Here is a 27,500-nt window from a genome sequence, read left to right on the forward strand (position 1 = left end):
TCCCTAGTAAAAACAATACCAACCATGACTGACTTTTAATGTCTCCCAGTCTGGGGACACAGGGGCTCTCTACTCATATTATTATTATCACTCCATGGCTGCGTCTCGAACGGTACCCTAGCTATATATGAGCCCTGTTCAAAAGTAGTGCACTACAAAGGGAATAGGGTGCTATTTGGGAAGTAGGCTAAGACTCTTCTCTCTTCCTCTCCATGGGTCTGATATGGCAGGGAGACTTGAGGGGGAAGAATGAAATTAAATGAGAAACTCCCTCCCTCTGTTTTCTATTAACACAGTGGGATGAGGATGGGGTGAGCGGCTGCAGGTCAGGAGGTCACAGACGGACATCATACTCTTACATTGTAATAGCTTTGTAATTATTCATTAAGTAGCTCTGGCTCATTGCAGGGCTCAAGTACACTCAGCTACTGATATGTGCACAGTGGACAAGTGAAAACTCTATTTGAGCACATCAAGTTCATCAGTCCCAATTTAAATATGTGTTTCTTGTTCTGGTCTAGTTTTTGTGCACACAGGTGTTAGACATTGCGTATATGGGAGTTGACTATACTTTCCCAAGATTGCATAGCAGTCGGACGTCTGTTTGTCTCGTCCTATCCCATCCCATGTATATATATTTTCTTCGTATATACTGAACATACTCTCCTGCAACCCGCCTCATCCAATGTGTTACGGATCTGCTATTTTTTACACTTTAGAACCAGAATCCCCATCAGCAGCTAGCCAGCTAACTAGCTACTAGCTTGTAGTCAGTTAGCCACTGCTAGCAGTCATCACCGTTAACTCAGACATCAGCCAGCCTCAGCCCGGTCAATTCCTGTCAGTCTGCATAGCGCGATATCAACCCAGAGCATATCGGACTGCTTTTTCTCTACCTCATCTCTGGATTCCTACCGCAAGCTATGAACCTTTACACCGGATCATCGCATCTCGCTAGCTGCTAGGAGTGGCTACTCCTGGCTAACGCCTCTGTCCAGAAGCAAGCACCAGTTAGCCTGGACCTAGCCTCGAGCTAGGCCCATCTCCCGGCTAGCTGAAGAGGTCCATCAGCCAATTCTTGGGCTACAATACCTATTTTGCCAATTGGCCTGGACCCTTTTACTACCAACACAGAGCGCCGCTGATCCATTACAACTGGTCTGCCAACGTAACCGTCCGAGGGGGTTTCAACAGGCTCTTCCGTGGTGACGTCCCCTGACGGCCCATCTGCTAGATGACACCATTCTGTATACACCTGGCCCTTCTTTGGACACTGTGCTAACAAACCTCCAAACAAGTTTCAATGCCATACAACACTCCTTCCGAGGCCTCCAACTGCTTTTAAATGCAAGTAAAACTAAGTGCATGATCTTCAACCGATTGCTGCCCACATCTTCCCGCCCGACTAGCATCACCACTCTGGATGGTTCTGACTTAGAATATGTGGACAACTATAAATACCTAGGTGTCTGGCTAGACTGTAAACTCTCCTGTATACCTCGTTGGCTGGTCCTCGCTACATATTCGTCGATAACCCCTGGCTCCAGGTCATCTATAAGAATATGTGGAAAACTACAAATACCTAGGTGTCTGGTTAGACCGTAAACTCTCCTTCCAGACTAAACATCTCCAATCCAAAATTAAATCTGGAATCGGCTTCCTATTTCGCAACAAAGCCTCCTTTACTCATGCTGCCAAACATACCCTCGTAATACTGACTATCCTGCCGATCCTTGACTTTGGCGATGTCATTTACAAAATAGTCTCCAGCCCTCTACTCAGCAAACTGGATGTAGTCTATCAGAGTGCCATCCATTTTGTCACCAAAACCCCATATACTACCCACCACTGTGACCTGTATGCTCTCGTTGGCTGGCCCTCAGTACATATATTCTTCGCCAAACCCACTGGCTCCAGGTCATCTATAAGTTTATGCTAGGTAAAGCCCGCCTTATCTCAGCTTACTGGTCACCATTGCAACACCCACCCGTAGCACGCGCTCCAGCAGGTATATTTCACTGGTCATCCCCAAAGCCAACACTTCCTTTGGCCGACTTTCCTTCCAGTTCTCTGCTGTCAATGATTGGAACGCATTGCAAAAATCACTGTAGCTGGAGTCTTATATCTCCTTCACTAACTTTAAGCATCAGCTGTCAGAGCAGCTTACCGATCACTACACCTGTACACATCCAATCTGTAAATTGCACACCCAACTACCTCATCCCCATATTGTTACTTGTCCTCTTGCTCTTTTGCACCCCAGTATCTCTACTTGCACATCATCATCTGCACATCTATCACTCCAGTGTTAATGCTAAATTGTAATTATTTAGCCTCTATGGCCTATTTATTGCCTTACCTCCCTACTCTTCTACATTTGCACACACTGTACATAGATTTTTCTATTGTGTTATTGACTGTACGTTTGTTTATGTGTAACTCTGTGTTGTTGTTTTTGTCGCACTGCTTTGGTCAGGTCGCAGTTATAAATGAGAACTTGTTCTCAGCTGGCCTACCTGGTTAAATAAAGTTAAAACAATTAAATATATATATTTTTAAAATCACTGTTTCTGTCATATTATAGGTGGAAGTCAACCCCTCGTTAGACATGGCTGAGTCAGACTTCCAGAACAACGTGATGAGATGTCGATGCAAATACGACGGACACAGAGCGTACATGTATGGATGTCACGCAGGTATGGGAAATGACATGTATCTGTCGTTAACACACATTCTCTCTCTCTCTCTCTGCTCTTCTCTGCTTCTCTCTCTCTCTCTCTCTCTCTCTGCTTCTCTCTCTCTCTCTCTCTCTCTCTCTCTGCTTCTCTCTCTCTCTCTCTCTGCTCCTCTCTGCTTCTCTCTCTCTCTCTCTCTCTCTGTTCTCCTCTCTGCTTCTCTCTCTCTCTCTGCTCCTCCCTGCTTCTCTCTCTCTCTCTCTTTCTTTCTCCTTATCTCTAACTGTATTTTGTTACTTTTACCAGGTGATGCGTACAGTGCAGAGATTGAGGACCTGTTTGATCACCAAAGGCAGATCTCCAATAACTTTGTCTAGGCCCATCCAGGGCCCAGCGTTGGCCCAGGCTGGTGCCCAGCAAAGAGGGCTCAGAGCTGGGGCCAAAACTGCTCAGGGTGCCCTGGGGTCTGGACGTCTGGTGGGTCATGGGACTCCTGCCCCACAACACTAGGGGACTCACAAAATGGCACCTGTCCACTGCCCTTACCTGCTGTGGACTACACTACCCAAAATAAACCACAACTAGGAGACCATCACCCTGACTATAGCTTTCGACCCCAACAGCCAATAGAAACTGAGAGCAGGACAGATGTCACCAGGGAAACCAAATTATTTCAGTTAACAATGGAGGGTTACAATGATATGGATTCAATCAAGGTTTAGGTATTTTGTTAGTTTATGAATGTGGACTACTAGTAACTTAGCTACTCAAAATGTCTGTGAATTAATTAATTTAAATTAAAAGTTGAAATTATAATTGTACATCTAACATACCAACCTGATCAAAGAGCATTTCGTATGATTATGTATGTAAATCCCTGATACTCCTTTTAGTATGATATGTTACATTTTGTATGGTATGTATCAATTTGAGGATGTCCATCACCCATATCATATTATATGTTATGAATTTTCTAAATTCAAAACAGGTTACGAATTTACAAAACACATGATATTTAATGAATTCTATTAAAGTGGCTAGCTGGCTAATGTTAGCTAGCTGGCTAACGTCAGCTAGCTGGCTAATGTTGGCTCGGCTAGGGCTTAGGGTTAGGGTTATGTTTAGGAGTTAGGTTAAAGGTTTAAGGTTAGGGTTAGGGGAAGGGTTAGCTAAAAGGCTTAAGGTTAGGGTTAGGGGAAGGGTTAGCTAAAAGGTTTAAGGTTAGGGTTAGGGGAAGGGTTATCTAACATGCTAAGTAGTAGCAAAGTAGCTATAAGGTAGTAAGTAGTTAAAAAGTTGCTAATTAGCTAAAATAGTAAAGTTGACCGTGATGAAATTCAAACTCGCAAAATTTGGGTTGCTAGACGTTTGCGTTAATTGCCTACTGATCCACCCTAACAAACCACCCATACGCCCACCCGTCCACCCCAACCAACCATCCTACTTTCCTTTTTGCCTTAAGTAACCATCTGTCTTATGTAACCATACCAAACGTAACATATCATACTAATTTGAATGTCCCGGATTTAGGTTTACTATGTTACGTCTAGTCTGTGAAAACAGGCTGAAGATATGGATGATCCCGTATGCCAACGTCCCTGGAAAGGGGAAAGAATGACTGTAAAGAGTCCTGTGTTGTCTGTTTGACTGATGGTCTGTCTAGACAGCGTCTCCTACAATATCTGTCTAGACAGCGTCTCCTACAATATCTGTCTAGACAGCGTCTCCTACAATATCGGTGCTGTTTGATCAAATCTCAACCTTCCAGTAGACTTTAGCGGTCTGCAGTTTTTTGGTCCATAGTTGGGTATGAACGTTTATCTTAGTTTTTACTATTGAATTAGTTGTTTTACTTTGTGCAGGTATTGCCATATTCTGAAAATAATTATGATATACTGTAGCTACAGTAGATCTGATACATCAAAACAAATATCGTTTATTTAGTTAACATTTCTCTCTTCTTCGGTTTTAAAATTACTATACCATGAGGTCAAATCATTTTCATAGGATGATGCACTTTATCTATTGAACTAATATCAGTATTTAGAATTTTGACCAAGTCCCCCCTCCATAGTTTAATATGATCAGTCATAAAGTGCACGGTTACCATATTAGGACAGCCTAGTCCTTCTGTGACTGAGGCTGTCCTAATATGTACTCCGTAATGTTTGCTTTTGTGACGTTATCTCTTTATACCTGCCATGAAAATGTTACTTTTGATGCAGTTTACTGTCTGATTTGCTGTAGTAACTGAATTTCAATGCCTTTGGTGCTCATTTTGTCATAACATGTAATGTATCGTATATACTGCAGTTAATTTATTCAAGGCTACCATTTGCAATACTTTTTATATTGATTAAACATATAAAACAAACACATTTCCCCATTACAGTAAGTCATTAGCTAGGGTATGCACTAGAAAAAAAGGTCTACCAAGAACCACGGTTTATTTGACTGTTCCTGTAGCTTGGTTAACCATTTTTGGTTCCAGATATAACTCTGTTTTGTTTTGAAAATATTTTCTTACTGTTTAACTTCAAAGGGTTGAGATGAACCTTTCACAAAATGTCCGGCAGAGAAAGCTTTGTGCCATCCACCCAAGTGCAGTTCTCCACCCTTCTGGCCTTCCCAGTGTGGTGAACTCACGGTTCTGCGGCAGCCAGACAGGCAGTGTATGAAAAAAACTTTAATTAGCTGTGTTTGGGTTAGAGTTAGGGTAAGCATGGGACGTACACAGAGAAACACAGCAACTGTGAGCTCTGCTGTCACCAGCTATAGGCATGGGTGGGAAAGACACACGAGAGAGAGAGAGAGAGAAAGAGAAAGAGAGGGTAGGGGTAGAGAGAAAGATATGGAGAACAATGCCTTCACATTGGCCGGGAGAAAGAAAAAGAGAAATAGAAAGAGGATAAGCCTTGACGTGGGCAACACATCCACCCTGTATGCCACCCCTGCAGGGCTGGCATACTGAGACCGCAGGGTTGGCATACTGAGACCGCAGGGCTGGCATACTGAGACCGCAGGGCTGGCATACTGAGACCGCAGGGCTGGCATACTGAGACCGCAGGGCTGGCATACTGAGACCGCAGGGCTGGCATACTGAGACCGCAGGGCTGGCATACTGAGACCGCAGGGCTGGCATACTGAGACCGCAGGGCTGGCATACTGAGACCGCAGGGCTGGCATACTGAGACCGCAGGGCTGGCATACTGAGACCGCAGGGCTGGCATACTGAGACCGCAGGGTTGGCATACTGAGACCGCAGGGCTGGCACACTGAGACCGCAGGGTTGGCACACTGAGACCGCAGGGTTGGCATACTGAGACCGCAGGGCTGGCATACTGAGACCGCTGGGCTGGCATACTGAGACCGCAGGGCTGGCATACTGAGACCGCAGGGTTGGCATACTGAGACCGCAGGGCTGGCATACTGAGACCGCAGGGCTGGCATACTGAGACCGCAGGGCTGGCATACTGAGACCGCAGGGCTGGCATACTGAGACCGCAGGGCTGGCGCACTGAGACCGCAGGGCTGGCATACTGAGACCGCAGGGCTGGCATACTGAGACCGCAGGGCTGGCATACTGAGACCGCAGGGCTGGCATACTGAGACCGCAGGGTTGGCATACTGAGACCGCAGGGCTGGCATACTGAGACCGCAGGGTTGGCATACTGAGACCGCAGGGCTGGCATACTGAGACCGCAGGGCTGGCATACTGAGACCGCCGCAGGGCTGGCATACTGAGACCGCAGGGCTGGCATACTGAGACCGCAGGGCTGGCATACTGAGACCGCAGGGCTGGCATACTGAGACCGCAGGGCTGGCATACTGAGACCGCAGGGCTGGCATACTGGCATACTGAGACCGCAGGGCTGGCATACTGAGACCGCAGGGCTGGCATACTGAGACCGCAGGGCTGGCATACTGAGACCGCAGGGCTGGCATACTGAGACCGCAGGGCTGGCATACTGAGACCGCAGGGCTGGCATACTGAGACCGCAGGGCTGGCATACTGAGACCGCAGGGTTGGCATACTGAGACCGCAGGGCTGGCACACTGAGACCGCAGGGTTGGCACACTGAGACCGCAGGGTTGGCATACTGAGACCGCAGGGCTGGCATACTGAGACCGCTGGGCTGGCATACTGAGACCGCAGGGCTGGCATACTGAGACCGCAGGGCTGGCATACTGAGACCGCAGGGCTGGCATACTGAGACCGCAGGGCTGGCATACTGAGACCGCAGGGCTGGCATACTGAGACCGCAGGGCTGGCATACTGAGACCGCAGGGCTGGCATACTGAGACCGCAGGGCTGGCACACTGAGACCGCAGGGTTGGCACACTGAGACCGCAGGGTTGGCATACTGAGACCGCAGGGCTGGCATACTGAGACCGCTGGGCTGGCATACTGAGACCGCAGGGCTGGCATACTGAGACCGCAGGGTTGGCATACTGAGACCGCAGGGCTGGCATACTGAGACCGCAGGGCTGGCATACTGAGACCGCAGGGCTGGCATACTGAGACCGCAGGGCTGGCATACTGAGACCGCAGGGCTGGCGCACTGAGACCGCAGGGCTGGCATACTGAGACCGCAGGGCTGGCATACTGAGACCGCAGGGCTGGCATACTGAGACCGCAGGGCTGGCATACTGAGACCGCAGGGTTGGCATACTGAGACCGCAGGGCTGGCATACTGAGACCGCAGGGTTGGCATACTGAGACCGCAGGGCTGGCATACTGAGACCGCAGGGCTGGCATACTGAGACCGCAGGGCTGGCATACTGAGACCGCAGGGCTGGCATACTGAGACCGCAGGGCTGGCATACTGAGACCGCAGGGCTGGCATACTGAGACCGCAGGGCTGGCATACTGAGACCGCAGGGCTGGCATACTGAGACCGCAGGGCTGGCATACTGAGACCGCAGGGCTGGCATACTGAGACCGCAGGGCTGGCATACTGAGACCGCAGGGCTGGCATACTGAGACCGCAGGGCTGGCATACTGAGACCGCAGGGCTGGCATACTGAGACCGCAGGGCTGGCATACTGAGACCGCAGGGCTGGCATACTGAGACCGCAGGGCTGGCATACTGAGACCGCAGGGTGGCATACTGAGACCGCAGGGCTGGCACACTGAGACCGCAGGGTTGGCATACTGAGACCGCAGGGTTGGCATACTGAGACCGCAGGGCTGGCATACTGAGACCGCAGGGCTGGCATACTGAGACCGCAGGGCTGGCATACTGAGACCGCAGGGCTGGCATACTGAGACCGCTGGGCTGGCATACTGAGACCGCAGGGCTGGCATACTGAGACCGCAGGGTTGGCATACTGAGACCGCAGGGCTGGCATACTGAGACCGCAGGGCTGGCATACTGAGACCGCAGGGCTGGCATACTGAGACCGCAGGGCTGGCATACTGAGACCGCAGGGCTGGCATACTGAGACCGCAGGGCTGGCATACTGAGACCGCAGGGTTGGCATACTGAGACCGCAGGGCTGGCATACTGAGACCGCAGGGCTGGCATACTGAGACCGCAGGGCTGGCATACTGAGACCGCAGGGCTGGCATACTGAGACCGCAGGGCTGGCATACTGAGACCGCAGGGTTGGCATACTGAGACCGCAGGGCTGGCATACTGAGACCGCAGGGCTGGCATACTGAGACCGCAGGGCTGGCATACTGAGACCGCAGGGCTGGCATACTGAGACCGCAGGGCTGGCATACTGAGACCGCAGGGCTGGCATACTGAGACCGCAGGGCTGGCATACTGAACTCCTAAAGAGAACAGTATGCTTGTCTAAGAGAAAATGAACTCCTGCATTCACACAGTCAACAGCTGCTGCAGCAGTTGAGATCTGCTAAATGCTAAAAGCAGATGCTGAAAGGAGAATGGGTTTCAAATGTACTGTGTCTATCCATGTCTCAGTTCAATCAGTATCGGTGGAATATTCCATTTTCTGTACAATGCTGTAACTCCATTTTGAGTCATCCATGTTTGTGGCTCTTACGCCATAGATGTTGACTGGTAGATGGATCTGTTTGTGTTTTATCCTTTTCCTTTGTCTTTTGCGTGAGTTGAACGGAATCAAATCTGGCGCAAAGCTCCATGTTCTCAGTCACATTTTGCACCATTATGGCCTTTTGATGTGTTTGAATGACTAACCGTCCTCAAGTCTAGACGCTGTCACCATTATGGCCTTTTGATGTGTTTGAATGACTAACCGTCCTCAAGTCTAGACGCTGTCACCATTATGGCCTTTTGATGTGTTTGAATGACTAACCGTCCTCAAGTCTAGACGCTGTCACCATTATGGCCTTTTGATGTGTTTGAATGACTAACCGTCCTCAAGTCTAGACGCTGTCAGCATTATGGCCTTTTGATGTGTTTGAATGACTAACCGTCCTCAAGTCTAGACGCTGTCACCATTATGGCCTTTTGATGTGTTTGAATGACTAACTGTCCTCAAGTCTAGACGCTGTCACCATTATGGCCTTTTGATGTGTTTGAATGACTAACCGTCCTCAAGTCTAGACGCTGTCACCACTATGGCCTTTTGATGTGTTTGAATGACTAACCGTCCTCAAGTCTAGACGCTGTCACCCTTATGGCCTTTTGATGTGTTTGAATGACTAACTGTCCTCAAGTCTAGACGCTGTCACCATTATGGCCTTTTGATGTGTTTGAATGACTAACCGTCCTCAAGTCTAGACGCTGTCACCATTATGGCCTTTTGATGTGTTTGAATGACTAACCGTCCTCAAGTCTAGACGCTGTCAGCAGCAGCAATGGATATTTTCCAGGACTCTATAATATACAGGCTGTTAACAGTACAGTCCTGTAATGAATATCTTTAGCAGATCCCTTTGGTTCCCTTGGCCCACTCATTCACATTTCGTTATTAAGGGCTTCAGTTAATATCGTCTTCAACAACATTTTATATCACAAAACACCTACATGTTATTACGAAACAGTGTCAAGTTAACCTCCTTACACACACGCACGTAGGCACAAATACATGCTCCCACAAATGTAGGCATGCACGTACGCACACAAACACACACGCCCCCCCCCGACACACACAGTCAAACTCATTCATCAATAAAAGATGTAGATGAAATCATACTGAATAGACCTTAGATGTGTCTTTACAGGGCTATTTAACAATGTAAAACAAACATATTAGAGGCTAATATGTGTTTTTTAATTTAATTGTATGGTGCTTGTGTACATTTGCTATTGACATAACAAAATAGTCTATTCTATGTGTTGCTTTGCAATGTTTGTATTGTGTTCCATAACTTTAATAACAACTATGTATATGTTTGGTTAGTATTCATCACATCCACTTCATCATTATCTTGTACTGTACAATACATATCCCATGCTGTTGGACTATCTACCGTTGGGATTTCTATAATGGCCAGTTTGCTAACCAGTTGTCCAATGCAATAATGTTTGAAAACATATGTAAGCTGAGGGTGTGAGCTATGGTACTTATTTAATATTCATATAGAACGAGTGTGCTGTCAGGGACTCAAATAACTCCCAAAACCAAATATTTGTTTAATGTGTGACCAAAGTATACTTTCATGAAAATAAATGAGCAATTTTTATGTCAAATGGTTTCACATGAAGATTTGTTTCATGTTAACCCATTTAGTAAAGATATTTTTAGAAGTCCACTATTACTAGGTTTCTATCCAACCATTTCATGAGGATGAATTACCTGATGCATGAAAATAGTCACGAACGGACTGATGCTCACATAATATGACAGTACAATTTTATAATTGTCTACAGACAATTTGTTCGTTTGACATGGTGGAATCTTTTTGTGTCAGTAAAATTATGTATGCGAGAAATGCCGGTAGAAACGCCTTTATGCTCAAATATTGATATAATAACCATCATATGGAAGTAAACTTGGAGTCATGCGATGATATGTTGTGTGGTCCTCCCACTACGACTCAGGAAACCATGTAATTTATTAGGCTACTGATTAAATAAATAACGAACTTCACAGGGTGGTGAAAGTGCAAGCTGATGAGCTTGATGCTCCTTTCTAATCAATATCCAGGCTCTTTTTATTCTGGTGACATCAACTGATGCTTGGCTGCCGCTTGAAAATAAAAAATAATATTGCTCCTATCCACAAGAATCTAATAATGTAGGTAACCTACCTGCACTGTGTCTGTGAGCTGTTGGCTAACACGCACTTGCCAATACCAGATTGGGCATATAAAGCAACAGTTAGTCTGACAAAACCATCACTCGAGTTGAAAATGCGATTGAAACCCATTTAACTTGTGATTTTCATTTGGTAAATGGCAATTTAACCGCAAAAGTGAATTTTATTTACACTACGTCAATACGTCATCACACGCAGCCTTTTATCAGCAATAAGTCCATTTGATGGAAACACCTCTCATGTGAGCATGTTGTTTTATGCAGATTTTAGAATATTCACATCAAATTGGATGGAAACCTTGCTAATGTTGTTATGCCTAATTGGTGTGTTTGTATGGAAAACCGGAATTGGACTTGGTGACGTCTGCCCTCGGAATAGCTGGGATAGCTGTGGTTCAGTACTAGCTGCCTTGACTACATAGCTGAGTTACAGCCCAAATATCACTACATTCATTACTGTGAACTAATAAAAGACAGATGCAAAGTTGTCTACCCTGCCTGTTTATTTCTGATCTTCTTGATTCTCTTCGTCTTAATTCTCTTTGACTTTATGTCTACCCAGCCCAGCTCTAAAAACGCCTGATTCAACTAGCCAATTAAGGCCACCATTAGTGGAATAAGGTACGTCAGATCTGGACTGAAACAAAGAACCTCCAAACACTACAGCCCTTCATGACCGAACCTGCCTATCCCTGTCCTACACGCTCTGTAACACAATTATAAAGTGGACCGTTTATACATTTCTGAGTCTATGAGTAATGGTAAAATACTGTGGTTTCGATTTCATGAAGTGTCCCCTGAAAAGTGCAGGTTGTCCATATAAAGCAGTTTTAATGTTATTAGCTTTTCTGTGAACTGTTCATATGCAAATACTCAGCACAGATCTCTCCCATGGGGAAGTTAGAAACTCAACTATTTATGTAACTAAAGTACACACTGACTTCCAGGAATTAACGGTTGAATATTAAACCATGGTGGGAGGGGTGGGGCATTCAGGCGAGTTTTGACAGAACCCATATGTTCTACATTTCTTTTCTTCAAAATTAAAGTTTGATTTGATAACCAAACACCTGACACACCCTGCCCTGACTGGGCACGTACATGCACACACACACACACACACAGATGTCCGCCCAGTTAGAAAACATTTTGACCTGTGATGTGGTCATTCTCAGAGAAACCAAACCCAATGCAGAGTTAAAACAGCTGCTTAGCAAACAGGATGGACGGGAAACACATTTCAAAGATGAAAGCAACGGAGGTGAATTGATAAACACCCGTCAGCCAAGAGAGTGCGAAGTGAGTTGATAAACACCCCTCCAGCCACTCTGTTCTTGTTTATTCCTGACTGAACTAGGCTGCTTCCTGTAAGCAACACGTGTTATGAGACCTCAGGGCTGGTTACAATGGAGACTGTGTGTTCCCTCTCAATCACAGACCTGTCCCTGTATACTGCACCCACACCCTGTCACTGACATCTATAGACATTCACCCTTTCATTGACATAGAGCTGGAATGGATAGAACTGTCATTTACCCTACATAGAATTAGACTGATGCTGTAGTTCTATGTCACCTACATAGATCCAGGTATATAATCGTCATTCACCCTTTTACTGACATATAGTGTGTGTGGATAGAACCGTCATTCATGGTCCTATTGTATTCTGATCCAGAATGGCCTAGGTCCTATGTTAATCAGAAAATGGCCTAGGTCCTATGTTAACCAGAAATGGCCTAGGTCCTATGTTAATCAGAAAATGGCCTAGGTCCTATGTTAACCAGAAATGGCCTAGGTCCTATGTTAACCAGAAATGGCCTAGGTCCTATGTTAATCAGAAAATGGCCTAGATCCTATGTTAATCAGAAAATGGCCTAGGTCCTATGGTAATCAGAAAATGGCCTAGGTCCTATGTTAACCAGAAATGGCCTAGGTCCTATGGTAATCAGTATTTCGGCAAATCAGATGACCATAGAACCTAGAACATTCTGAAAGAATGTCTACTGGTCCATTGTATTTGAAAGATTTCCTCCCCACCTATAGGCAGGAACTTAAACAGGAAGCACCCATGGTAAGGACTGTTCAATGTTGGTCTGATCAATTAGAATCTATGCTTCAAGATTATTTTGATCACACTGAATGGGAAACGTTCTGGGTCGCCTCTGAGAATAGTATCGACATATACACTGACTCAGTGAATGGGTTCATCAGGAATTGCATAGAAGATGTTGATCCCACTGTGACTATTATAACTTATCCAAACCAAAAACAGTGGATAGATGGCAGCATTCACGCTAAACTGAAAGCCCAAACCACCGCAATTAACCATGGCAAGGTGACATGGACATGAACAAACAGATCAGCTATGCCCTCCATAAGGCAATCAAAGAGGCAAAAGGGAGCACAGGGACAAAGTGGAGTCGCATTTCAATGGCTCAGACACCAGTCGTGTGTGGCAGGGACTCCAGACAATCAGTGATTATACAGGGAAAACTAGCCACGTAGTGGACACCGATGCCTCACTCCCGGATAACCTAAACACCTTCTTCGCCTGCTTCGTGGAAAACAACATCGAGCCGCCGACTTGGGCCCCCTCCACTCACGAGGTTTGTGTGCTCTCGATCTCCGTAGCCGACATGGGAATGTAATTTAAGTGTGTTAACCCTCACAAGGCTGCTGGCCCAGACGGCGTCCCAAACCGTGTTCTCAGAGCATGTGCAGACCAGCTGGCTGGAGTGTTTACGGACATATTCAGACTCTCCATATCCCAGTCTGTTGTCCCCACCTGCTTAAAGATGCCCAGAATTGTTTCTGTACCCAAGAAAGCAAACTTAACTGAATTAAATGACTATCGCCCTGTAGCACTCACTTCAGTCATCATGAAGCGCTTTGAGAGGCTGGTGAAAGACCATATCCTCTCCACCTTACCCGACAACCTAGACCCGCAAGAATTGGCATATTGCCCCAACAGTTTCAACAATGACAAAATCACTGTTACACTGCACACTGCCCTAGCCCACCTGGACAAGAGAAATACCTATGTAAGAATGCTGTCCATTGACTACAGCTCAGCTTTCAACACCATATTGACTGATGCTGGCGCTAAAACTGCACTCAATGAGCTGTATTCCGCCATAAGCAAACAGGAAAACACTCATCCAGAGGAGGCGCTCCTAGTGGCCGGGGACTTTAATGCAGTGAAACTTAAATCAGTTTTACCTAATTTATATCAGCATGTTAAATGTGCAACCAGGGTGGGAAAAAAACTAGCCCACTTTTACTCCATACACAGAGACGCATACAAAGCTCTCCCTCGCACTCCATTTGGCAAATCTGACCATAATTATATCCTCTTGACTCCTGCTTTAAAGCAAAAATGAAAGCAAGAAGCACCAGAGACTCGATAGATAAAAAAAAAGTTGCCAGATGAAGCAGATGCTAAACCGCAGGACTGTTTTGCACAGACTGGAATGTGTTCTGGGATTCTTCTGATGGCATTGAGGACAACACCACATCAGTCACTGGCTTTATCAAATCAACGTTTATTTGTCACATGCGCCGAATACAACAGGTGAAATGCTTACTTTACAGGCTCTAACCAATCATGCAGAAAAAGGTATTATGTAGACAATAGGTAAGTAAAGAAATAAAAACAACAGTTGTGAGGCTATATACAGTAGTGAGGCTATAAAAATAGTGAGGCTACATACAGACACCGGTTTGCCGGACTGATTGAGGTAGTATGTACGTGTAAATACGGTTAAAGTGACTATGGATATATGATGAACAGAGAGTAGCAGTAGCGTAAAAGAGGGGCTGGTGGGTGGTGGGACACAATGCAGAGAGCCCGGTTAGCCAATGTGCGGGGTCGGGCCAATTGAGGTAGTATGTACATGAATGTATAAAAATCGAATCAAATTTTATTTGTCACATACACATGGTTAGCAGATGTTAATGCGAGTGTAGCGAAATGCTTGTGCTTCTAGTTCCGACAATGCAGTAATAACCAACGAGTAATCTAACATAACAATTCCACAACTACTACCTTATACACACAAGTGTAAAGGGATAAAAAATATGTACATAAAGATATATGCGTGAGTGATGGTACAGAACGGCATAGGCAAGATGTAGTAGATGGTATCGAGTACAGTATATACATATGAGATGAGTAACGTAGGGTATGTAAACAAAGTGGCATAATTTAAAGTGGCTAGAGATACATGTATTACATAAAGATGCAGTAGATGATATAGAGTACAGTATATACAGTGCCTTGCGAAAGTATTCGGCCCCTGCTGTTCACAGATGCTCTCCATCCAACCTCACTGAGCTCGAGCTGTTTTGCAAGGAGGAATGGGAAACAATTTCAGTCTCTCGATGTGCAAAACTGATAGAGACATACCCCAAGTGACTTACAGCTCTAATCGCAGCAAAAGGTGGCTCTACAAAGTATTAACTTAAGGGGGCTGAATAATTTTGCACGCCCAATTTTTCCGTTTTTGATTTGTTAAAAAAGTTTGAAGTATCCAATAAATGTCGTTCCACTTCATGATTGTGTCCCACTTGTTGTTGATTCTTCACAAAAAAATACAGTTTTATATCTTTATGTTTGAAGCCTGAAATGTGGCAAAAGGTCGCAAAGTTCAAGGGGGCCGAATACTTTTGCTAGGCACTGTACATATACATATGTGATGAGTAATGTAGGGTATGTAAACATTATATTAAGCGGCATTGTTTAAAGTGGCTAGTGATACATTTTTTTACATCAATTCCATCAATTTCCATTATTAAAGTGGCTGGAGTTGAGTTAGTATGTTGGCAGCAGCCACTCAATGTTAGTGGTGGCTGTTTAACAGTCTGATTGGCCTTGAGATAGAAGCTGTTTTTCAGTCTCTCGGTCCCTACTTTGATGCACCTGTAATGACCTCGCCTTCTGGATGATAGCGGGGTGAACAGGCAGTGGCTCGGGTGTTTGTTGTCCTTGATGATCTTTATTGCCTTCCTGTGACATCGGGTGGTGTAGGTGTCCTGGAGGGCAGGTAGTTTGCCCCCGGTGATGAGTTGTGCAGACCTCACTACCCTCTGGAGAGCCTTATGGTTGTGGGCGGAGCCGTTGCCGTACCAGGCGGTGATACAGCCCGACAGGATGCTCTCGATTGTGCATCTGTAGAAGTTAGTGAGTGCTTTTGGTGACAAGCCAAATTTCTTCAGCCTCCTGAGGTTGAAGAGACGCTGCTGTGCCTTCTTCACAACGCTCTCTGTGTGGGTGAACCAATTCAATTTGTCCGTGATGTGTTTAGGCCGAGGTACTTAAAACTTACTACCCTCTCCACTACCTCCCCGCCGATGTGGATAGGGGGGTGCTCCATCTGCTGTTTCCTGAAGTCCACAATCACCTCCTTTGTTTTGTTGAAGTTGAGTGTGAGGTTATTTTCCTGACACCACACTCCGAGGGCCCTCACCTCCTCCCTGAAGGCTGTCTCGTCGTTGTTGGTAATCAAGCCTACCACTGTAGTGTCGTCCGCAAACTTGATGATTGAGTTGGAGGCGTGCGTGGCCACACAGTCGTGGGTGAACAGGGAGTACAGGAGAGGGCTCAGAACGCACCATTGTGGGGTCCCAGCGTTGAGGATCAGCGGGGTGGAGATGTTGTAACCTACCCTCACCACCCGGGGGCGGCCCGTCAGGAAGTCCAGTACCCAGTTGCACAGGGCTAGGTCGAGACCCAGGGTCTCGAGCTTGATGACGAGTTTGGATGGTAGTATGGTGTTAAATGCTGACCTGTAGTCGATGAACAACATAGGTATTACTCTTGTCCAGATGGGTTAGGGCAGTGTGCAGTGTGGTTGCGATTGCGTCGTCTGTGGACCTATTGGGGCAGTAAGCAAATTGGAGTGAGTCTAGGGTGTCAGGTAGGGGGAAGATGATGTGGTCCTTGACTAGTCTCTCAAAGCACTTCATGATGACGGAAGTGAGTGCTACAGTGCGGTAGTCGTTTATCTCAGTTACCTTAGCTTTCTTGGGAACAGGAACAATGGTGGCCCTCTTGAAGCATATGGGAACAGCAGACTGGGATAAGGATTGATTGAATATGTCCGTAAACACACCAGCCAGCTGGTCTGCGCATGCTCTGAGGGCGCGGCTGGGGATGCCGTCTGGGCCTGCAGCCTTGCTAGGGTTAACACGTTTCAATGTTTTACTCACGTAAAACAGTGAATAAGAGTCCGCAGGTTTTGGTAGCGGGCCGTGTCAGTGGCACTGTATTGTGCTCAAAGCGAGCAAAAAAGTTATTTAGTAGTGACTATGCATATATGATAAACAGAGAGTAGCAGCAGCGTAAAAGAGGGATTGGGAGGGCACAGAAAGCAAATAGTCTGGGTAACCATTTGGTTACCTGTTCAGGAGTCTTGTGGCTTGGGTAAGTGCATCGAGCACGTCGTCCCAACAGGGACTGTATGTACAGTATGTATCTACATACCCCAACCAGGAGCCATGGATTACAGGAAACATTCGCACTGAGCTAAAGGTTAGAGCCCCCGCTATAAAGGTGTGGTACTCTAATCTGGAAGGTTATAAGAAATCCCGCTATACCCTCCCACGAACCATCAAACAGGCAAAGCATCAATACAGTACTAAAATCGAATCATACTCCGACTCTCGTCCGATGTGGCAGGGCTTGCAAACGATTACAGACAACAAAGTGAAGCACATTCGAAAGCTGCCCAGTGACACAAGCCTACCAGACAAGCTAAATAACTTCTATGCTTGCTTCGAGGCAAGTAACACTGAAACATGCATGAGAGCATGTGCCCAAGAACCTGCCTAAATTACTACCGACCCGTAGTACTCACGTCTGTAGCCATGAACTGCTTTGAAAGGCAGGTCATGGCTCACATCAACACCATTATCCCAGAAAACCTAGACCCACTAAATTTGCATACCGCACCAACAGATCCACAAATGATGCAATCTCTATTGCACTCCACACTGCCCTTTCACACCTGGACAAAAGGAACACCTATGTGAGAATGCTATTCATTGACTACAGCTCAGCGTTCAACACCATAGTGCCCTCAAAGCTCATCACTAAGCTTAGGACCCTGGGACTAAACACCTCCTCTCTGCAACTTGATCCTGGACTCTCTGCAACTGGATCCCTGACGGGCCGCTCCCCAGGTGGGAAGGATAGGTAACAACACATTTCGCTACGCTGATCCTCAACACGGGGGCCCCTCAGGGGTGCAAGCTCAGTCCCCTCCTGTACTCCCTGTTTACTCATGACTGCACGGCCAGGCATGACTCCAACACCCTCATTTAGTTTGCTGATGACACAACAGCCTGATCACCGACAACGATAAGACAAAGTATAGGTCAGAGATCTGAATGTGTGGTGCAAGGACAACTTCTCCCTGTGATCAAGACAAAAGAGATGATTGTGGACTCAATGAAAGGAGAACCGAGCAGAGTTTCGAGTTCCTGGGCGTCCACATCACCAACAAACTAGCATTGTCCAAGCACACCAAGACAGTCGTAAAAAGGGCACGACAAAACCTATTCCCCCTCAGGAGACTGAAAATATTTGGCATGGGTCCTCAGATCCTCAAAAGGTTTTCAGCTGCACCATCGAGAGCTTTTTTACGGATTGCATCACTGCCTGGTATGGCAACTGCTTGGCCTCCGACCGCAAGGCACTACAGAGGGTAGTGCATACGAGTTCATACGGGTAGTGCATCCGGGTTCAAGCTTCCTGCCATCCAGGAACTTTACACCAGGCGGTGTCAGAGGAAGACCCTAAAAATTATCAAAGACTCCAGCCACCCTAGTCATAGACTGTTCTCTCTGCTACCGCAAGGCAAGCGATACCGGAGCACCAAGTCTAGGTACCCCCTGTATAAATCCCAGCTATTGTTATTTACTGCTGCTCTTTAATTATTTGTTATTCTTATCTCTTATTTTTTGTGGTATTTTGTTAAAACTGCATTGTTGGGCTTGTAAGTAAGGATATCACCTGTTGTATTCGGCGTATGTGACAAATACAATTTGATTTGATTTGATATTGCCCTCCAAGCTCATCACTAAGTTTAGGGCCTAAGTCTGATCTTCTTCCTGTGCAACTGGATCCTTGACATTCTGAGGTAGGTAACAACACCTCCGCCACACTGATCGTCAACACGAGGGCCCCATAGGGGTGCGTGCTCAGTTTTACCATAACTGATCCTTATCAAATCATTTTTAATTGTTCTGAGGGTTTTTGTCCTTTCTACTAATCCTAATTGTAAATTTTTAACTCCCATTTATAAAAAACCATCCCTGTAGCTGAAAGCAACAGGCTCATACTAACTATTGGTCACCTCTAGGGGTTGCCAAAGGAGGTTATTCTACTGGAAACTTCCTAAGTTTAGCAGTAAACTACCAGAATTATGGTATCTTTAAAGGATTATATAAAATCCATCACAACACATCTAGTGGCCCTTTGGGGTACTTCAGATTATCACAGGTGTCTGTAATTATCTCTGGCCCTCTCTCCGTCCGTATCACATGTCAAATACATGAAATAATTCAATAAGATGATTTTAAAATAAAGAAATAGAATGACAAATCTGTAAAACATGATCATATATATAAACCATCAACTTAGTGAATACCATTGGTGTTAAATGTGAGGTTTTTAGCATTTTCAATATGTATTTGTTGTCAATGTTTTGGCGTCAAACTGGTGGTAGCTGTGAAGAAAGTGAGTAGTTGGACAAGTTGCAGAGTTAATTGAAAATAGATGCTTTCCATATGGTTTATCGACTAGAAACTCATGGACAATATGGATACATATATAAGAAAAAATGAATACTATACAGTATATGAATACATTTAAAACAAGTTATTAAAGTATAAATTACCAAAGTTACAATAGATTGCCATAGATTTTCTGTTAATTACAAAAATTACAGAAAATTCCGGCAACTTTGCAACCCTAGTCACCTTTCTCCTCTCCTCTCCTCCCCTCCCTCCCTCCCCCCTCTTTCCTATTCTCTCTCCCTCTCCTATTCTCTCTCCCTCTCCTATTCTCTCTCCCTCTCTGCTCATCTCTTGGCCAAAGCGTCCAGTGTGCGCTCTGAGTGCTCTTAGAGCGAAACACAGAATTTACGAACAAAGCTCTGAATTTACAAACTCTGAATTTATAAAGGTGCTAAATGAAACGCTTATAGTAATATTTTGTACCCTTACAGACCCTGCTAAATATTTGTATCTGTTTTATATAAAACATGCATTAGATGTGTTAGTCTTAGGTTAGGTATCCCCACACAACCAGATGACATTACTCCAAACAGCTTTGCTCAGTTTTGCTAGCATGGCAATACTTCATGTAGTTAAAAGTATCTGTAAAACATTTCCCAGCAGGTAGGAATTACCTGGTGTTTGAACTTAGAACACAGCTGAGCTGATTATCTAGCTGAAGAGACAGACTTGGGGGACTGAGCTGGGGTGAATATTGTGGCTCTGTCGATAGAGCATGGCGCTTGCAATGCCAGGAATGAAGTTCGATTCTCGCAGGGGCCACCCATATACTATGTAAGTCACTGTAGATAAAAGCACCTGCTAACTGCTATACATTACTATGTATGATTGGTGGTGTAAGACTCACTGGAATGAGCAGGACCTCTACTCAGACGAGTATCAACCAAATACCCTACTTCTTATAGCTAGAAAGGGCAAGTTAGTAATAATACATAAATAGATCCACCTAGATATCTGGTATTTTTTATTTTTACCTTTATTTAACTAGGCAGGTCAGTTAAGAACAAATTCTTATTTTCAATGACAGCCTAGGAACAGTGGGTTAACTGCCGGTTTAGTGGCAGAAAGACAAGATTTGTACCTTGTCAGCTCAGGGATATGAACTTGCAACCTTTCGGTTACTGGTCCAACGCTCTAACCACTAGGCTACCCTGCCGCACAAATGTAAGAGTATCTCCTGCCATATTGATTAAACCCAGCAGAGGTGTATTTAGAGGGCAAGTTGGTCAGGATGATATCTAAGAGGGTGCCCATGGTTACGGATCCCAGTTCAGGCCATCTAACAGTATGAACTCTGAACAGTATGAACTCTGAAGATAGATGGGGCCAAATCAATTTACATATGGTGCCCAGGGCACAGCTGGGGGCTGAGGGGGGTCTATAACAAGCAGCAACGATGAGAGACTTGTTTCTGGCGCTAATTGTTTGGACATAGACCTGGATTTTATGACAGAACTCTGCAGGCTATCTCTGCAGTAGATTGCAACTCTGTCCCCTTTGGCAATTCTATCTTGTCAGAAAATGTTGTAGTTGGGGATTTCATAATTTTTGGTGGCCTTCCTAAGCCAGGATTCAGACACAACTAGGACATCAGGGTTGGCAGACTGTGCTAAAGCAGTGAATAAACAAGCTTAGGGAGGAGGCTTCTGATGTTAACATGCATGAAACCAAGACTTTTACTGTTACAGAAGTCAACAAATGAGAGCGCCTGGGGAGTGGGAGTGGTGCTGGGGGCTGCAGGGCCTGGGTTAACCTCTACATCACCAGAGGAACAGAGGAGAAGTAGGATAAGGGTACGGCTAATGTCTATAAGAACTGGTTGTCTAGTGTGTTTTGAACAGAGAGTAAAAGGAGAAGATTTCTGGGCATGGAAGAATAGATTCAAGGCATAATGTACAGACAAGGGTATGGTAGGATGTGAGTACAGTGGAGGTAAACCTAGACATTGAGTGACGATGAGAGAGGTTTAGTCTCTAGAGGCACCGGTTAAGCCAGGTGAGGTCACCGCATGTGTGGGGGGTGGGACAAAAGGGTTATCTAAGGCATGTTGGGCAGGGCTGTGGGCTCCACAATGAAATAAGACAATAATAGCTAACCAAAACAGCAAGGCATATTGCCATTAGAGAGAGGCATTTGTAGCCAAGTGATCATAGGGACCAATGAGCAGCAATTGGTGAGTCAGGGAGCCGTTCAGTCGTCGCTACTACACTAGGCGAGCTGGAGACATGGCTATTCAGACAGCTTGTGGGCCGGGGCTAGCAGATGAAACCACCTCGGACGATTATGTCGGCAGGCCAGTCGGGATGGATCGGCGTGGCTCTGTGTCAGCAATAAAGGGTCCAGGCCAATTGGTAAAAGAGGTATTGTAGCCCAAGAATTAGCTGGTAGACCTCTTTAGGTAGCCGGGAGATGGGCCTAGCTCGAGGCTAGCTCAAGGCTAAATGGCACTTGTTTCGGGACAGAGGCATTAGCCAGCAGTAGTCACTCGAATGCAGCTAGGTAGCTGCGATGATCTGGTGTAATGGACCAGGGATTGCAGCAGGAATCAGGTGATGAGGTAGAAAAAAAGCAGTCCGATATGCTCTGGTTTATACCACGCTGTGCAGACTGGCAGGTTTTGACCGAGCTGAATCTGACTGGTATCCAAGTTACAGGTTGTAACGCAACAAAATCGGAAAAAGAGGAGGGAGAAGAGAGGGAGGAGTGAGTCCGGAGGTAGAGAGAGACAGAAAGAGAGATAACAGAAGAGAAGGGGAAGACCATAACGCTTCCTCAGCTTATCAGCGCCTCACTGAAGCGAGGAGAACGGTACTGTAGTTTGAGCTGTACTGTAGCCTCCAAAAAAGAGACTCCCAGTTACTGTACCACAGCATAACCTGGAGAGCTACTGTGTTGGCAGGATTGTCTTCTAGCCCAGCACTAAAACACCTAACTCAGCTAAATAACTCATCAATGTAGTACAACAGTGAAACAGTTTGATCGTCCCAGTTACTACAGCAGTGGACACCATGCCTGGTCCTGGAGAAATACAGGAGGTGCAGGTTTTTGTTACAACAACACATTACCACAGCTTCCTGAGCAGACCAATTACACATGACTCACTTTGCTTATAGATACTAACTTATACTAACGCCAGCGGTCATATTTCAATACCTTTCACCACAATTGCGCACGTATTAATTACCCTTTTAATTAAGAATACACATTCAGAGTGCTTCCAGACAGGACTGTTTGAAACACTATTTGGTTTTCCCCAGGGTGGTTGTAATATCTGTTATCAACATGAACCATTGCCTACACCACATGATGTCTTATAGTGTAATGTGGTGTTAGATACCTGGTGTTAGTGTAGCTAACTGGTTTTACTGTACATAGCGTGTTTTTCCATAATGTTACATTGGTGTTCCTGGTGTTCCTGTTGTGTACGTGTGATTACATGGATGACAGGTAGCCTGCTGCAGTAGTTTATGTGTCGGGGGCTAGGGTCAGTTTGTTATATCTGGAGTACTTCTCCTGTCCTATTCGGTGTCCTGTGTGAATTTAAGTGTGCTCTCTCTAATTCTCTCTTTCTTTCTCTCTCTCGGAGGACCTGAGCCCTAGGACCATGCCTCAGGACTACCTGACATGATGACTCCTTGCTGTCCCGAGTCCACCTGGCCATGCTGCTGCTCCAGTTTCAACTGTTCTGCCTTATTATTATTGGACCATGCTGGTCATTTATGAACATTTGAACATCTTGGCCATGTTCTGTTATAATCTCCACCCGGCACAGCCAGAAGAGGACAGGCCACCCCACATAACCTGGTTCCTCTCTAGGTTTCTTCCTAGGTTTTGGCCTTTCTAGGGAGTTTTTCCTAGCCACCGTGCTTCTACACCTGCATTGCTTGCTGTTTGGGGTTTTAGGCTGGGTTTGGTTTTAGGCAGTTTGAGATATCAGCTGATGTACGAAGGGCTATGTAAATAAATTTGATTTGATTTGATTTGATTTAGCCTAGCGGTTAAGAGTGTCGGACCAGTAACCGAAAGGTTGCTGGTTTGAATCCCTTAGCTGACTAGGTGGAAATGTGTTCCTGTAAGTCACTCTGGATGAGTGTGCGTGTAAACATATTGTCTCCCTCCCCCAATAAGTAGTGTCTCAGAACCTCTCCATGGCATCTTCGGTGGGTACGGTCATCGCTGCAGACTTCAACAACGACAATGAAGTAGAGGTGTTCTTCAATAACATCCCTAACAGAGGGTTCTCAGTCAACAGACTGTTCAGGTACAGAGACATATGCATTACATCAGTTACAAAACACAATTAAAGTAATGTAATCTAACATTAGTTCATGTAAATTCTATAATTCCTCTCAGTTATTCTGGACTGAAGCTCTGATCAGTGAAATGTGTGTGTGTATGTGTGTGTAGCTATGTGTGTGTAACAGTCTGTGTGTGTGACTGTTGGAGTGTGTCTGTCCCCTATGTAGTTATGCAGGATGTCTGTTGTTTGCTATGGTCAGCGATCCAACATCCAAAAGGCTGAGGTTCCGCTTGTACCATATTAAAACCTGAGTGCAAGATTCAGTCATGAAACAGAAACCTTCAAATGAACAGTTAAGGATTGTCTGGCAATGAAACTACCAGCTTGAACTATTGTCCTGGTTGAAGCTAATTCATTAATATAATCAAGGTTTGCTGGGTTTCCAGCTCTTTGTAAATGCTTTGCCTAATATTCTAAGTTGACAATTTTCTGAAGTCTAATAAAGTTTGATTCAAAAACGCATATGTGATTCAATCTCAATTTGGAGCATTTTGATAGGTGAGGCGCTGTCCAAACTTGAGCTGTTAGCATGGAGATGACAGTGATTACTACTGGATGTGTACATGATTAAACATAATGTCCACCATTACAAATGTGTAGTGGATAAGAAACTGTTTAACATCAACTCATTCTACACTGTGATTCACTGTTAAACATCAACTCCACACTGTCAATGTGAAGCACCTCTTACATGTAAGTGTGATTCCTATTCCCTCCACTGGATGGCGCTATAGATATGTGGTTCAGGATTTGAGACGAGACAGCCCAGCCTCTCTCTTCTACATGTGTCTCTTATTGTTACTAGTGTCCCGTGTGTCTTCATAGCTTTAGATGTGTGTGTGTGTGTGTGTCTTCGGTGTCCTGTGTGTGTTCACAGCTTTAGAAGTGTTTGTGTTGTGGTCTGTCAGGACCAGCAGTAACAGACTGATGGAGATGGTAGTCAGGACCTTCTGGTGTCTCATGGAGAAGGTTTCTCAGCCTCTATCTACAGTCATCCAGGTACCACTGCGTGTGTGTGTGTGAGTGTGTGTGCGTGTGTGTGTTAAAGCCACCGTCTAATGCATGAAGTTGCATCCCACACACATAGTCTCTCTCTCTCTCGTAACATTATTGGGTGTTACAGTAACATTATGGGGGTGTTACAGTAACATTATGGGGGTGTAACAGTAACATTATGGGGGTGTTACAGTAACATTATGGGGTGTTACAGTAACATTATGGGGGTGTAACAGTAACATTATGGGGGTGTTACAGTAACATTATGGGGGTGTTACAGTGACATTATGGGGGTGTTACAGTAACATTATGGGGGTGTTACAGTGACATTATGGGGGTGTTACACGAACATTATGGGGGTGTTACACGAACATTATGGTGGTGTTACAGTAACATTATGGGGGTGTTACACGAACATTATGGGGGTGTTACAGTAACATTATGGGGGTGTTACAGTAACATTATGGGGGTGTTACAGTAACATTATGGGGTGTTACAGTAACATTATGGGGGTGTTACACTAACATTATGGGGGTGTTACAGTAACATTATGGGGGTGTTACACTAACATTATGGGGGTGTTACAGTGACATTATGGGGTGTTACAGTAACATTATGGGGTGTTACAGTAACATTATGGGGGTGTTACAGTAACATTATGGGGGTGTTACAGTGACATTATGGGGGTGTTACACTAACATTATGGGGGTGTTACAGTGACATTATTGGAACATTTGGGGATGTTATGGTGATGTGTCCCTCCAGGTAAAGACATATCCACCAGTGGGGGACACACCTGAAATAGTTAAGGACTTCTCTCTGTTGTTTAATCTCCTTCTTCCTCTCACTGTTTCTCTTTGTAGGAGTCTCTCTCTCCCCCCTTTCAGTCTCTACACTCTTAGAAAAAAGGTGCTATCTAGAACCTTAAAGGGTTCTTCAGCTGTCTTCGGGTTCTACATAGTTATACCTCAAATTAAAAAGAGTTATCCTTTGGGAACAGTTGAAGAACCCTTTTGTAACTTTTTCTTCTGGAGTGTAATTCTTGGATTGTTGGCCAGTGACTTTTCTGATCATTATTAGATGCTATAGCTTCTCTTTTTCAACCAGCCAGTATTGAAGACGCATTGCTTCCTTACGGTGTGGTCATGGGTTTGCTAGAAATGAGAATGGCTGGTGCACAGGTCGTTTGAGCCCCTAGATCATTAACAATCCCTGTCCTGTTTGCCAAAGTGCTATCCTGCCTCTCTTTCCCTGCAATGACCCCCCCCCCCCTCCTCCTCTTCTTCCTTCTAACGTCTATGGTAGCAACAAGTGTTATGCCAATAAGAGGTGCAACCAATGCGTTGAACCCAACATTGATGGATCGGCCTGTGTGGGTGAGTGGGTTCATCCTGGTCCCAGATCTGTTTGTGTTGTCTTGTAGCCTGGTCCCAGATCAGTTTGTGCTGTCTTGTAGCCTGGTCCCAGATCATTTTGTGTTGTCTTGTAGCCTGGTCCCAGATCAGTTTGTGCTGTCTTGTAGCCTGGTCCCAGATCAGTTTGTGCTGTCTTGTAGCCTGGTCCCAGATCATTTTGTGCTGTCTTGTAGCCTGGTCCCAGATATGCTTGTGCTGACTTGTATCCTGGTCCCAGATCTGTTTGTGTTGTCTTGTAGCCTGGTTCCTAGATCTGTTCGTGCTGTCTTGTATCATGTTCCTAAATCTTTTTGTGCTGTCTTGTAATCACCATGCTATGTTTGGCACGCAGCGGCCATAGAAAGTGGCTACTCAGCACTAACAGGTCTGGGAACAGGCTATAGTGGACTAGAATATACAGTAGATATAACTTTATGGAGGTTACAGTCCTTCCACCATAGAAATATAAATCTATAGAACAGGCTTGGAACCTCTAACCCTGGCAATTTGACTGGTAAACTCATGGGCACACACATAATGGCTGCTAGCCAGTCCATCCATTATGCCACCATTGACTTGAATGGGGAGGCCCGTTCTATAGATACACTTGCGATGCTCCACACACTGTTATATGCTTCATTATAGTTTATTACAACCTGTACATCTGTAACATAATACAGTCCTTCCAACGAGTGCTCATAACATTCGCCAAACTCCTTTTCTCCTCTCTGAATCCCTGTACATGCATGACTTACTATTCTAGGCATTGTGAGTTGATCGATGGATGTTATTCATCTTTTCTCCCCTGTGCCTCTCTGCAGATCAGGTAGCTCACTTTGGGAGGGAAAGTGCTCCTCAGGGGTCCGACGATTGGCCAGCCTCTCTCTCTCCCATCTCTCCTCTCTCTCCCGCCTCTCCTCTCTCTCCCGCATCTCCTCTCTCTCCCGCATCTCCTCTCTCTCCCGCATCTCCTCTCACTGTAGTTGCTACACACTTCCTCTCTACTTCACTCCGGAACCCTACCTCTTTCACACTCCTCCCTTTCTCTGTTACTCACTCCTAGAGAGAAGGTAAGAAGTCTCTTCATCTCTCTCTTCATTCCTCTGGAAAACAGAATTATCATGGAAGCTTGTCAACCTCAATCTTA

The 27,500-nt window shown here is 45.4% G+C and overlaps 1 protein-coding gene across 2 annotated transcripts in view; it reads left to right on the plus strand.

Moving 5' to 3' along the window:
* The window catches only part of LOC135511201 (lysyl oxidase homolog 4-like), a 45,327-nt gene extending 39,584 nt beyond the window's left edge, over positions 1-5,743 (plus strand). For both annotated transcript variants that reach the window (XM_064932833.1, XM_064932835.1), the window contains exons 14-15: positions 2,585-2,696; positions 2,982-5,743. In XM_064932833.1, coding sequence (XP_064788905.1) covers positions 2,585-2,696; positions 2,982-3,052 — 183 coding nt within the window. In that variant the 3' untranslated portion in view covers positions 3,053-5,743. The remainder of the gene's footprint in view (positions 1-2,584; positions 2,697-2,981) is intronic.
* Positions 5,744-27,500: the final 21,757 nt, after the last annotated feature.

Source organism: Oncorhynchus masou, chromosome 23 (assembly GCF_036934945.1).
Source record: "Oncorhynchus masou masou isolate Uvic2021 chromosome 23, UVic_Omas_1.1, whole genome shotgun sequence".
Lineage (NCBI taxonomy): Eukaryota > Metazoa > Chordata > Actinopteri > Salmoniformes > Salmonidae > Oncorhynchus > Oncorhynchus masou.